Raw genomic sequence first — 14,236 nt, forward strand, 5'->3', positions numbered from 1 at the left:
GCTGGGCTAATGAAATGAGTACCCAATTAATACAGATCTAGACCCAGGATATATTGCTTACCTAACTTGCATCAACAATTAAAGCATCACAATCAGGCTCAGTGATCGTAGGTTAAGGAATTGAAGATGGGGAACTTTTATTAATCTGATAGCAATGTTGAACTGAAATGAGACCAGACTTGGTTATGATCTCCTCTTCCCACAATGCTTGTCCACTTAAGCCTATCCTTACCATTTACTCGTATAAACTATATTTCCTCCGTCACCTCACAAATTGCAATACTTGGTGCCTGGCACGATTCTGGTAGAAACTATTACACCCTCTTCAATGTGCTTACATCCTTCATATTGAGTGGTTCCCAGAATATGGATCTATTTAATAGTTAGATATCTCTCTAATACTGACTACATGCACTTAAAATACCCGAACGTATTTGAAGCTTAAGGAATTAACCCAGAAAGGAATCAATGCCTAAAAAATACAATGTGGCAGATTTTTAAAAAACATATAGGAACATTAGTTTCATAAATTGGGGTATAAAGTACAAGTAGTTTGCACTAAATCTTTATAAATCTTTGGTCAACCTGCTGGACAATAATGGCGACATCTGGGCATCACTACAGTATTTGGAAAGGACATAAACAAGCTGAAATGGGTGCAGGAGTGTTTTACCAGAATCAGGCCAAAAATCATCGGAGTTTAGTTAGGTTGTTCTTACAGCAAGAATGATAGGTATAGACTTGACAGTGTTCAAGACTAAGATAGGTCTGGATAGACAGGTAGAATTGATTTCTTCCATAATAAAAATAAACTTCTGAAATAGATTTACAATACCTGAAGGGAAAAAAAAAGCCGAAGAGTTGAGGAACATTTTTATTTTACTGAGCAGGTTGCTAGGATTTTGCTCAAGAGAGTGGCAGAAACAAACTAAAACACACCGTACATTTCAAAGAGAAGTTAATTAATACTTGGGAAGAATAGAAAAAGGATAATCGGAGAGGAATGAGGGATTTAACTAAGCAGCCGTAGTTTCCCAGAAAAGAGGTGGGGCAATCGTCTCAATGGCTCTTCCTATGCTAAAAAAAAAATTCTATGATTGTTAGTAGATTGCGTGATAATTAGTCAGGGTTTCAATGTTTTTGTATATTTACAGAGACAGAATGCATGAGTTGCAATCAAGTGTTCATCACAAACATGAAACAAACCCATGCCAGGGACTTCAAAGTTACATAAGACTCCGAAGGAACTCTGGTTTTCTGAGTATTTTGTCAGAAAGTGCACTAGCACTGAACCAAATGCAGCAGTATTAGAATAGATAACAAAAGTTTGGTTGAAAAGATGGTTTGAAGCATCAAATTAAAGCAGAGAGAAAAGTGAAAAGTTTTAGAAGGCTAATCCTATAGCACAAGACGTAGGGGAGGACATGACAAGCAATGGTGGTGTAAGAAAGGTTGGGGTAGGATAGGGTGCATGATTTGATGGTAACCCAGAATTAGAGATTTCAGTGGTGTGCATTTCAGAAGGTTGATGGAAATTACTGATTGAAGGGGAAAGGCCATGTTGGGGTTTGAACTACAGAAAGAGGATCTAAAAATGGAGTCCTTCATGGAATAAGAAAAAATTATAGGTCACCAAAGGAAGAGGTGAAAAATAAATGGGATTATGCGTTAGGATCCAGATAATCCAGGATGGCACAGCAGCATTGTGGTTAACAGAACTCTTTACAGCCACCAGCAACCCAAGTTTATTTCCCACCGCTGTCTGTAATTAATTTGTATGTTCTCTTCTGCGTGCTCCGTTTTCCTCCCACAGTCCAAAGACATACTGGTTGGTGAGTTAATTGGTCATTGTAAAGTGTCCCATGATTAGGCTAGGGTTATATAGGGGGTTACTGGCGGTGTCGCTGAAAGGGTCAGAAGGCCTATCCGGTGTGGTATCTCAATAAATAATCAAGCCTTGGATTGAAAACACTGGCCAGATCACCTGAATTAAGTTCAGACGTAACTTGAGAATGGGTGATTTCCAGCAGTTAATAAGCTGATAGAATTAGCAATATACTCAAAGGTTTTGGACTGGTACCATAGCAATATAGATGTGCAAGCTGAACTCAAGGTCAATTACAATGTAGAGGGTGAGATTAGTTACGTTCAACTCAAGTCAGTGGCTGAGAAAGACAATGGAGTCAGTGGGTTGGGATAGTGTTTGCAGTCAGAAGCAAAGATAAAGCATTGGAGTTCTTCCCATGCTTGTTTTCACTGGACGAAATCTCATTCAGAACTCAATGCCAAGGTGTTGGGAAAACAAACACAGCGGAGGGGTCAGGATAGCTGTGGTGAGTTAGTCAGCTGCTCTCAGAATATGTAAATTGGCACTGTGATTTGCAAAGGTGTAATGTGCAGCTGTGAAGTAAGATGGACCAAAGGCACCAGTGTAAAGTCATTGCTGGATATTATGTGTCCATGACTGAATATGTAAGAATAGAACAAGACAAGGCGATCAATTCAAATGGATGAAGGATGATTGACGAGCATGGTGTGACAACCGTGGGGAAGGATGCAAGTAGGCTGAGAAGGAAATGGATAGCTGCTGCACATCAGTCACAGTGAATCATTGTCACATATAACTTTGATTAGGTTCATTTCAGTGTTCTGCTAGAATGGAATACTGGGAGTTCATCATGGAATTATAGGGGGAAACAGGCAAGGTTTTGAACAGTATGAAAAAGCAGGCGCAATAACTGAGGAGCTCGGTGATTACAGATTTGAAAGATTAGGAACTATTTTAATAGATTTTGCAGCATGAGTTTGTGAGGAAATGAAGCCGGGTGGTAGCTTAGGTGGAGCATAACAGGGAGAGCAGATGTGACATGAGAAACCTCAAAAGCACATGAGGAATGGAAAGGAATTGCAAGGTAGTATATTTTGATAATAAATGAACATTTGAATCTTTGAATAAGACAAAGAAAATCAGCTGGTCAGGACTAGCTAGAGGGCCAGGATAGAGACCAATCTTAGAAATGTGATGCATAAACTCCCTGCAGATTTCATAATTGTGTCCAAAAACAGTATATATTCCGAGCTGATCCAAGAATAGTGAACAGTTTTGGCAGGAGAGTACAAAACCCAATTTCATTTGAGGTATCCAAGCTGACTGCACAATGAGTGACTAAACGCACTGTGCTCAAGGTTGCACCCTTGGATTTAAAGGACTGATACTGGGGCTTATACCAAGATGAGCATATGAGAGTTTAAGTTTTACTTGACATTTCCACTTACGAGGTGATGTTTTGATAGAGCCAATTGGAAGCTGTAGTATTGTAGTAAATTCAGGCTTGAAGGCTTAACAATGAGAAATTTTGAAAAGTTATTTTCAGTGGCTTTGGTGAGATGCATGCAGCAGTAAATGGAACTAGGAAGTAGAGTTAGAAAAGGGAAGTGAGTGGGATGGAATGAAGAGTGGTAATATTGTGAATGAAACTACAGGAAAAGGTGGGAGAAAATCAAAAGAATGCTCATGAATATGGGAAGTAGAGTTTACATGGAGGGAAAGAGAAAAGAGCTGCAAGGTGGGGTGGACAGTTCATTGAAAATGACAAGGATGTGTTTCCATCTACTGTGGAACAGCTGTTTTCCAAAGAGGATCTTTCATGCAAGTCTTTAATACATCATCCTTTCAATTGAATCTATGTACTGCTGAGATCTAATTTATCCTAACCCTGTGTAGTCCACATGTGTAAAATGGGCTGGGTTAGATCTAAGAACCAATTTACTAAGTCAAATTTTGAAGCTCTAATATTTTGTTCTAACGGTGACAGCTAATGCAATTAGTCATCCTCAGATTCTTTAATTGTGCAGAATGCATTTAGGATTCTAATCGTGATGTTGACCGAAACACTGGATGAATACATTTGGAATCCATATTGAAACACTCTAGTCCAGCAGCTTTGGGTCTTGATACTTGCCACTTGCCACACCACAGTAAATCCAGGCCACAGAGGTTGTTCCTGATTATCTTCCTCTGAGCAGGACTACAGCCCTTTCTAAGTATAGGCATTCTCTAGGTCATATAACAGTTCCGAGATCTGTCAGTAACCCAACGTTTCTTTCAGTCAGAAATGCCTTCGGCTGAGATTGCCAAAGTTGAACTGGTAGGTTAATTAGCTACATGTGAGTACACATCTTAGTTAATTTTTGATCTTAATTAGATCTTACTTAGAATTAATTAGTACAACAGATTCAAAATATGCCAAACTATTGGAGTAGTCAGGCCACAGAAAGCTGGATCAATGTTTCAACCTGTAATAGATATGAACAAAAAGGAGAATCAAATTTACTTAACATATGATGAAAAACAAGTTGGTACCAATGTGTACGACGACTTCTGGCTGCACAACCACCCCTTTTAGAAGTTATAAAAATGATCAGATTCTTTGACCATTCCCATGTAATACAATCTGGGATCATAGCAAATCACAAGGACAACCACAAAGCAAACATTAGTGCCAGAAACTAAAATCATAATTAGATTTTACAATCTGAAGGCAAGCATTAAGGTCAGTGGAATTATTACTGTAATTACCCAAATCTTTGTTGCAGTGTTCGGATGATCTTCTGATATCTTGTATACACTGATTTAAGATGGGGTCAGATACATCCAGAGGCTTTTTATTCCTCCCCTCTTATTACCAAACCCATTTTGGTCAAAAGAACAAATGTACTCTTTTAGTCCTTGCTGCAGTTTCAGGATTACAAATGACCTTCTGTAAGCATTCCATCACACATTCCTTTAAAGTGACAGCTTGCCACTACTTATTTCAGACTCAGATTTGGGTCAGCTTGTGTCCCTTCTGGCCACTAATTGTAGTTGAAATGATTTTATGTCTGAACATGATAACAGGGTTCACCAAATGACCACTTGGTGTGCTGGTCTTAATTAAATGGACTATAATAACTCACATACACTCCACAAGGAGACTAGTTTCCCTCTCATTTGTAAAATGCTAAAAATTGATGTTGTAACAGTTTTGCAATCCAGCATCTTCATTCTGTGTGTGTAGAAGCCAGTCCCAATTTTCATGATATATGTCAATCATCCATTCTTACCATCCCAGCACCCAATGCATAAAATCTCAAGTTGGTCACTCCAAGTTGTTATTCCGTCTGGCTAAACACTAACTGTATTAAAGCAGAAGAATTATACACAAATCTCAAATTTGGCAGGAATAAACACAGAGGTTTGCTGTCAAGATGATTAGCAAATAGAGCCAAGTGTTTATAGCGTGTTGCAATAAATGATTGTACAGGTAATTAGCAACACTAGGCCAAACATAGGATTAGGGCTTCAAGAATTTAAATCAGGTGAATTAGTTCAGAAAACCGTGGAACTTCCAAATTTTAGTCTAAAGGTGTGTAATTCAATATGTTAATACAATAACACATGGTAACTACAAATTCTATCTTTCTGCATTGTACTGTAATAAACTGAAATGCATATATTTTGTGTAATATTGGCAAAATTTGAGTTCTGCAATTGTTAAATTATTGGACAGAGGTACATAAAACAAATTACTCATTGCATTAAGTATTTGTGACAAGTTCCTTGCTATTCTCTCCAAATTATGGGAATGAAAAGCATGACATACAAATGTGACACTTCACAGTTTTAGATTAATAATCATTTAGTGAAACTTCCAATTTTGACAAAAGGTGTATAATGAGTATTACCAGATTGAGGACCCAATCTGCTAAATTTTCTATCCATTAACTTCAACTAGAACAGGCATGTAATCAATCAAGGCACATACAAGCTCACCGATCTGACATTGCCTGTTATACACCCCCGGCATTATTGAAAGTTCCAGTGTTAATCTAAAACATCGAATAGTGTGTGTTTTTCTTAATTTCACATAATGAAGCAAAATTTAAAATTTAAAATAATTTATCAGTGTTATGTCTCCTTTGCTTCATTATTTTATTTCTGATCTGTTTTTTTTAAATGAAGTTTTTGAGCAAATGGTTCTATTGTCAATTGTCAGTAAAACTAAAAAAAACATTAAGCTTGTGGAACCAATGACTTTGATGGATGAGGTGGACATTTCCACTTCTAATGGAATGTTGCACCTCAGCAAGAAAACAATTACAAAAATCATAAAAACAGCAGGGTGATCCCTGTCACAGGGCTTGTGCCCTACAAATGTAGGCAAATGAGCTCTGCCAGCATGATCAGTTTGAAATCTGCACTGATGAATGCAAGCATACTCATGGATATATGGCTAAATGGACATAAATGGAACATAGAATGAGCCTTTATATATAAGGCAGCAAGATGGAAGCAGCAAATATTGATTGATCTACCAACCGTATTTTGATTAGGGCCCATTAAGTAGAAGCAAGACTCCCCGTGCTTGTCGCTTCTCATGCATGAGGAGAGATTAGGAGGTATCATCGCTGAGGGCAGAACGAAGAGCCCAGCACCCATGAAAGACGAGAAAGAAAAAGAGCAGAAGATAGATTTAGATTCCCTATTAGTAAGCAGCAACAGGATTGATCACGCTGTTGATCATGGAAAGATGTTTATTATTGTTCCAGTCAGATTGTCCAGGCAAAAAAAAAACAATTAGACTGCAAAGACAGCAGTAGCAGGACCAAAAGATACAGCAAAATGAGCACCAGAAAGCACTAATGGGAAATTCACTCCATTTTTATCACAATACAGTAAGTCAAAATAGTGCGCAAACAATGATTCATTGAAATATTTACAAACTCTACATTTAAATCCATGGAAGTTATGCATTGTATTAAAAGTAATTACAGAACTTGTTACAAAAATATATACCCTTACAGAGATATAATTTCAATGGAGATCTTAAAAAAATCATAAGCTCAGGAAGTCCAGAATTCTATTTTTGGTAATTATGTATTATTTTAAAATAATATATAATCCCCTTCATTTGTTCTCTAGGGGGTTGTTAGTAGATGTAGCTGTTCTCATGTTTATCTGTAAGGCTTCACAGACCTTTCCAGGAAACGGCAGATCATTACACATGTCATTAAAGGAGCTTGAAGTTATTTCTTTTGAATAAGCCATCTTGTTAAAGAAATAACTTCTCATTGAAAAGGCCTGGAGTGTGAGTCCTGCTGAAATGGATGTCCAGAACTAATGTGTTTTTTTTTGAAAATTTTCTACAGGTAACTGGGATTGTTCTGTTCTGTTATTTAGTACCTAAATGTTCAAAGCTAAAATGATATAAAACACAGTGTTTTAAAATGCTTTAAATAAACATGATAATTTAAATTAATAAATATTAGAATACTTCTATTCAAGATGTGGCCATAGGTGTAAACTTAAATTGCATTTCCATTCCTGTTTAACTATGACAAGAAGTTTTGTAGTTGTATTTTCAGCAGGCATTTGAACTGTACTGAATTTAATACAGGTAAATACTACTGACTAGTCACTTGTAATCCAGCCCATTCCTGATCAAAATGATGAATGTGCAAAATTAGTACCAGCAGTTTAGAAACAATATCTGCACATTTTTGAAGGAAAAATAACCTAGATTTTAACAAAAATGAGACAAAGAAAAAAAATCAATCATGGCGTGAAGAAAGTAACATTTTCATAGGGCAACCCACCATATTCTGGCACATAACCATTTCCACGTTTGAGAAATAGGGAAACTCTTCGACCACCATTTTTAATCAGCTCTATAGCACGAGAATGCTTCATGTTCTTGGTTGTTTCTCCATTGATCTCTAGAATTTCATCTCCAACCTAAAAGTGAAAAAAATCATAAATACAAATAGGATTTTAGAAAAGCTACACAAGAGGACTTCTGAGAATAATTAGGCAAGATATATCCATGCTGGTAAGATACTTCTTAATTCAATTTATTACCTTTTGAAGATGCTAATTTGTATTGGATAACAACTTCACAAACATCAAATACTCTAAGGAAAACTTTTTGCCTGGTATTATTTTAAAACAGTTGAATGTAATACCAAACTGAGCGTAAAGAGTAAAGGTCAAAGGTCTATCTATTACTACCAAAATCTAAGATATTTTACACACATTTCCCATCAGCAACTTCTGGATCAAAATCGAGAGAAGAACCCTAGCTGACTTTTCTCTCCCTTCTCCACAGTTCAGAGGTACAGGGGTGAAAAAAAGGTTTATTGTGCTGCACAGAACAGAAATGGAACCTGGCCCTGTTGACACAAAGGGCTTTAAGTTATAAATGAGAGCTGTTTTAAATAAAAGAAAACACCAACAAATGCACAAATAACGTCAACAGAAGCAATGATGTACATTGAGATTTAGAATGGAGGTGCCATTGTGCTCTAAGAACTGTTGAAAAATAACTTGTGCTTTGTTGAAATACAACAACATGGAAAGATATTAAAATCTGCATGCAATTATTAAACCACATCACCAGCTGGAAAAGTGACAAGGGGATAATTGAAATAATCTGCATTTATTTGCCTGACTGTCACATGAACTCTTGGAAAATACAATCACAACTTGATGAAGCTTGTAATTTTATTAGATGCCAAAAAATTACATCCAGTGAAACACAGTTGATTATTTCAAGACACCATGAGATTAAATAGTACTAAATTGGATTAAGTCTGACTTGTGCATCTGAAGAGCCTTTTGTTGAGTTTCAAACTCAAATGTATTCTCACCAAAGTGATGACTAAACATGTTGAGATCTAGTGAAATATTTTTGTTCTGATATTATGGGAAAAGAACTTCTAGAAAGTACATGGATCCATGTAATTTTATAAATGTACCATTAATGGAAATTAGAAAAATCTTTCTAAATGTTCATAAAACCAACATACATGTAAAATGGAAAAACACTTTGAACTTGGCTGTGATTACTGGAAATGAGCCTGTGTAGTGTGTGTAGTGTGCGTGGGGCACAAATGTCCCTTATGTTAGAGTGCCAGCATTTTTTAATACAATGAAGTTTACAGAGGGAATAGTGCGCAATTTATAAAATATACAATGTCTGAGTAAAGTCTCCTTAATTGCAGGTTAGACTACTTTCGGCATGACATCTATGTACATTGTTCAGCTGTTGCAGTTTTTGATCAAATTTCTGTCAGAGTGTAATAATTGAATGCGTGATCATTGGTGACATATCACCTTTCCTATTGAAGCTGCATAGTCATACTTGACTAAAATTCCTCTTGCATTATATACTCAATGGAAAAAAAATCTCAGAAGGACATGTTCCTTATTGCAGCAGGAGTCATCATGCTGATACTGTCATAATGTGTCAAATATAACAAGAAAGTGACATCAGCATTGCATTCTCCAACTTCCCGGTGAGCAAGGCTTCAATAAAATGGGTAAAAGCTCTTCAAAATATGATCAAAGTCACTTAGTATGTGCTATTCATGTATGTAAACAAAAAGGAAGTGGATTTTCTCTCATTCACATTGCAGGCAATCAAGTGCAGAAATTTAGAACAGACTTAAAAACAACAAATCAAAAAATTTTTTTGAGTGTACTGTTGAGATATTATTAGATTCGTATGAGATATATAGATATACATTATATCTATAAACACACTATAAGATAGCATACTTTGCAGTAGGAGAAAGTGGAGCGCTCAGTTAACTAAACTCCAACAGAGTATAAAATAAGTGGCTGGATTCAGACCCATCATTATCTCCACAAAATGAAAACTACGAAGACTTCTAAAAGAACCAAATGAATCTGTTCTTTTTAAGTTTTCTGAAGCAGAAGTAAACACTGGCAACAGAAACTGAAACCGTTCTGGCAGAAAGCAGTCTGAGTGCTTTGTTAAACGAAGGAAACCTTAAAAGAACAGAAGCACACATTTGAAAAAAAAACTGCTAAATAGGACAGTGGCTAGGAGAGGGACATTGATCATAACAGTATTTAACTGAAACAGTCACTAATCTACGTGCAATCATTTCAGGGGATTAATTGAACAATGCACAGCTCTTCTGTGCTGATATTCTGTATTGTTAATGTTGAAAAAATTAATGTTTTTATATTAATATTTATGAATGGCCTTTTCAATTGAGGCAAATTAAAAAGTGAGGAACCAGCTTATTATTTATTACCTTTTAGGAATCTAATTGCCATGACCTGGATTTAAAATATATTTGATATTCAAACCAATATTATTGTTAATAAATTTCAACACCATGCAAAGGAGAGATTCAAAAATAACTCAATGCCTTTGTTTTCACCGTTAGAATATTATGCATCCACTAATAATGTTTATAAAATGCAAATTATAGTGACAAATTATTTCTAATAGAGTAGAAAAGGTCAGTTGAAGCATCAATGTGAGGAAAAGCAAATGTTGTTTTTCCAAAATATTTCTCCCTGAAAACATGAGCAACATCTTAATCTGGCAGATAAATATACCACCAACCAGGTTGCCCGATTAAGCACCAAGAGTCACTGAAAATTAATCATCTTATGTGACTAATGCATCAATGCCTTCTCCTTGAAACAGAAATATCAGTGTGCAATGAGCATCTGTTTTACTTAAAATAATGCAGCACAATCGTGATTCCCATTATTATTCCGTCTTTGAATTTGTCTTTGAATTTCTCCAATACTTGAATTTGTAATTACATATGCAGGTTATATCATCTTTCTACTATATTAGATGACTCTATTCCACAATTTGCAGTTTTAAGCTAAAAACATTTATTTGGTTTAGATAATAATCATTATGAAATGATTCATTCTTAACTTGCAGTTGTAATTTTAGATTTTGCATAAGATCAAAATACTACAAGTCAAACATTTCAAAGCCTGAGGGTAATCATCTCTTCTGGTATCTAATAAATGTATGTACTCACCTTCATTTTACCATTTCTTATGGCTGCACCATCCTCAGCCAATCGGAGTACATACAGATCCATGTTGTATTCACGCCCACCACGAAGACTGAATCCAAAACCCTTTGGTCCTTTATCTAGTTCCACAGTGTAAAGTTCAGGCTCCTTTAAAACACAAGTCATATAGATTAACAACTATAGCAAATTAAAGAGAAATGTGCTCTTCAGTTTTAAAAACATGAAACACAAAAACACAATAGCAAAACAAATTGAAAAGAAAATAAACATCATAGACACAAGCCCAACTAGTGACAAGCACATTGACTCAAAAATATGGCAAAGCTGCCCAGGCAGAATTTCACAAATGAATACAACATAACACAGTCTCCTTGGTTTGCTTGGGTGTTTGCTATTTCCTGCCTTTTCAGAATCTCCAAAAAAATTTGTAACTAGTAATTACTTCAGCTCTTCATTGGCCTTTTAACCAGCTAGCTTCCAACTCCAAACACAAACAGAGACAAAAAGCAGAGATCCTATTCACACAGAAAACATTTTAAATACTATTTACATCAACAGACACAAACTTCATTGGCATCTTGAAGATCTGCCAAGACTTTTTCACTCCTACAAAAACAGGTTTCTCTACTTAAATACCACACCAACACTCTTGCCTTTTGCATAATATATGATACATTATTTTTTTTTCTTTTATACACAGTTTTTGAGTCATGGCTTTCCTTCATAAATTGCTATGTTCATATTTGTAGTAAAAATCCCCTTATAAACTTGTCACACCACACATTAACCACTATATCTCAATTTTATAATTCCCGACAATGTACCTGCCAAAAAAAAATTGAGACATTAAGGTTTTTTTTTAAAAAACAGAATAAAAAGTATGGATTTAAAATGAAAGCCTAATTGTCTTGGTCCAATGCTTCACACCCTATCCCTAAAGATTATAAATGTAGCAGAACTTGCTTCAAGCAGCATACCATCTCGGTCATTGATGACCTACTTAGTAGTACCTACTGAAAGTGTGCTGGTATCAATTTCCTAGGAAGTTCTGCCCTGATCTTCAATAGGGAAGGCAGCCTTGTGCAACATAATGTCATATGGGAATGTGTGAGCAAACCTAACCCACAGTTCAGCTGATATTAAGTAACACACACAAAATGCTAAAAGAACTCAGCAGATCAGGTAGCATCTATGGAAAAGAAACAAGTCAACTTTTCGGGCACTGGAACCATACCGCCAGCTTAGCTCTGGATAGCCCTGAGAACCAGAAACATTCCGAAACTATTATCAAAATAACAAGATTAAAAGCAAAACAATGAATATTAAAATCTAAAATCACATCTAAATATTTAGGCATTTTAAAAATATTTCTTCACGTTCCATCCACTCTCAGCAGATTCTACCACTTACCTATATATCGGGGATAATTTGCAACAGCCAACTAACACACCTTTTTGGGATGTGGAGAAAATTGGAGTGTCCAGAGACGATCACAGGAAGAATGTGCAAACACCACATAGACAGTATCTAAGGTCAGGACTGAACCAGCTACCTGGCACATTTAGTAGCAGCTCCATCTGCAGTGCCACTGTGCCATTATGATGCCGTAAGATTCCTCAGGGAAAGCATTGGGAAACTACAACCAGTTCACACTCACCACTGTACTTGTAAGCACTGCTGCTAATATCCCAGCCAAAGGGCCAACAAGTTTAGGACTTCAACAGTCATGCTGAAATCTGAAACTTGGTGGCATTTAAACAAAGAATGGTTGACAGTTTGGCATTCCCTAGCAAATTCCCACCCTTAATTATGGCATACCATACTGTGATCAATTAAAACAAATTAAACAAAAGTATCTATATAGCTCAATACAATTCAGATTTCATGGCGAGTATCCAAAACATTACACAATTTGGTTCAACTACTCTCTATTTCTCCAGAATGGTTAACTGCATGTTTTAGTTGCCATTAGAGACCAATATTAAGCAAGTCTAACAAAGAAAAATATAATTTTTAGCTTAGCAACAGATCTCATTTATTGCCCTCAAATTATCAAGTCAGCAGGTTCAACCCTTGTGAAGTAGCAACCAGCCATGAAAAAATGAGATGGATAAATAGATTTTCTTTCCCCTTTTTTAGCTGGACTCATGAATTTTATATTTTCATCACAATGTCATCAGTCACTGGATCAGGGAGAAACTTCCTGTACACAAACTCTGTTATTCCTCTATTTTTCCTCATTGGTCTCTTTGGTTGTGGTCACCCGTGGATATTCATTGATTGAAGGCAACCTCAAAGGCACAAAATCCAAACAAAATTTCCATTTTTAAATTAAAAGAGCCTTCCCAACCCATTATAAATGATCCAACAGATTTACATTCTTGGAAATGTATCAAAACATGCTTCATAAGTGGGCTTTTAATGAAAGATAAAACGCATTTTCTATTTGAAATGAAAGATTGCTTTCTCCTACAATTGAGATTAAGCTAATTCATTGCAGTGGTTGAATTTTTGCATATTATCTGGTTCTCTACAATACTTCCTATTTGCTAGTGTACTGCAGAATTTAACTGTTTTAGAAATGTTTCCTTTCAAAGGGCTACTAAATTGTTCATCTAAGCCAGCGATTTCCAAAGTATGTGATATCAAGCCCCTTCTCGGGTCGGGGGCGGGAGTGCGGTGGGAGTTTCTTAGGGGACAATAAAGATAAAAGGGGCTGTGGGGGTTGCTCTATAGCAAGAGGGCAGCTGATTACAGGAATAATTTAAGAAATGAATTAATTATTATAAGCATTTGATCGTCAGTGCCTCAAAATTGATTACAATGATTACATAATCACATCATTTGCTTACCCAAAATTCTCTTAGACTTTGCTCAAAGTGTATTATAGTTGTTGAAAAACAATGCAACTCTTCTGTGTTTGGCAGATAATGAGAAATCAGTATTAAATTGTGTTATTTCCAGGTCTGGCCTGTGCATTATTGCCATTCACTACTGTAGTACAGTATTAGCTAGTAGGATTCTCATACTCCAATCACATAGTGACACCATTCCAGTGAATTAGGATATGGTGTTCAATGGGGTAAAGTTCAGAATCTGCCCTTTTGAATATTCTTGACTGCATTCCACTAGCCCAGGCCCAACCAAGATATCACTGCCCCATTATGTCTTTTAAGAGAGTCCTGGATAGATACATGGAGCTTAGAAAAATAGAGGGCTATGAGTAACCTTGGGTAATTTAGAACATAAAATAGTACAGCACAGTACAGGCCCTTCGGCCCACAATGTTGTGCCGACCCTTAAACCCTGCCTCCCATATAACCACCCACCTTAAATTCCTCCATATACCTGTCTAGTAGTCTCTTAAACTTCACTAGTGTATCTG

The 14,236-nt window shown here is 36.2% G+C and overlaps 1 protein-coding gene across 6 annotated transcripts in view; it reads right to left on the minus strand.

Annotated features, from left to right (window-relative positions):
* The window catches only part of magi1b (membrane associated guanylate kinase, WW and PDZ domain containing 1b), a 437,777-nt gene that overhangs the window by 18,019 nt on the left and 405,522 nt on the right, over positions 1-14,236 (minus strand). For all 6 annotated transcript variants that reach the window (XM_072280525.1, XM_072280524.1, XM_072280521.1 and 3 more), the window contains 2 exons: positions 10,855-10,998; positions 7,636-7,774 (listed from right to left, as the gene is read on the minus strand). In XM_072280525.1, the coding sequence (XP_072136626.1) occupies positions 7,636-7,774; positions 10,855-10,998 (283 nt within the window). The remainder of the gene's footprint in view (positions 1-7,635; positions 7,775-10,854; positions 10,999-14,236) is intronic.

Source organism: Mobula birostris, chromosome 16, assembly GCF_030028105.1.
Source record: "Mobula birostris isolate sMobBir1 chromosome 16, sMobBir1.hap1, whole genome shotgun sequence".
NCBI lineage: Eukaryota > Metazoa > Chordata > Chondrichthyes > Myliobatiformes > Myliobatidae > Mobula > Mobula birostris.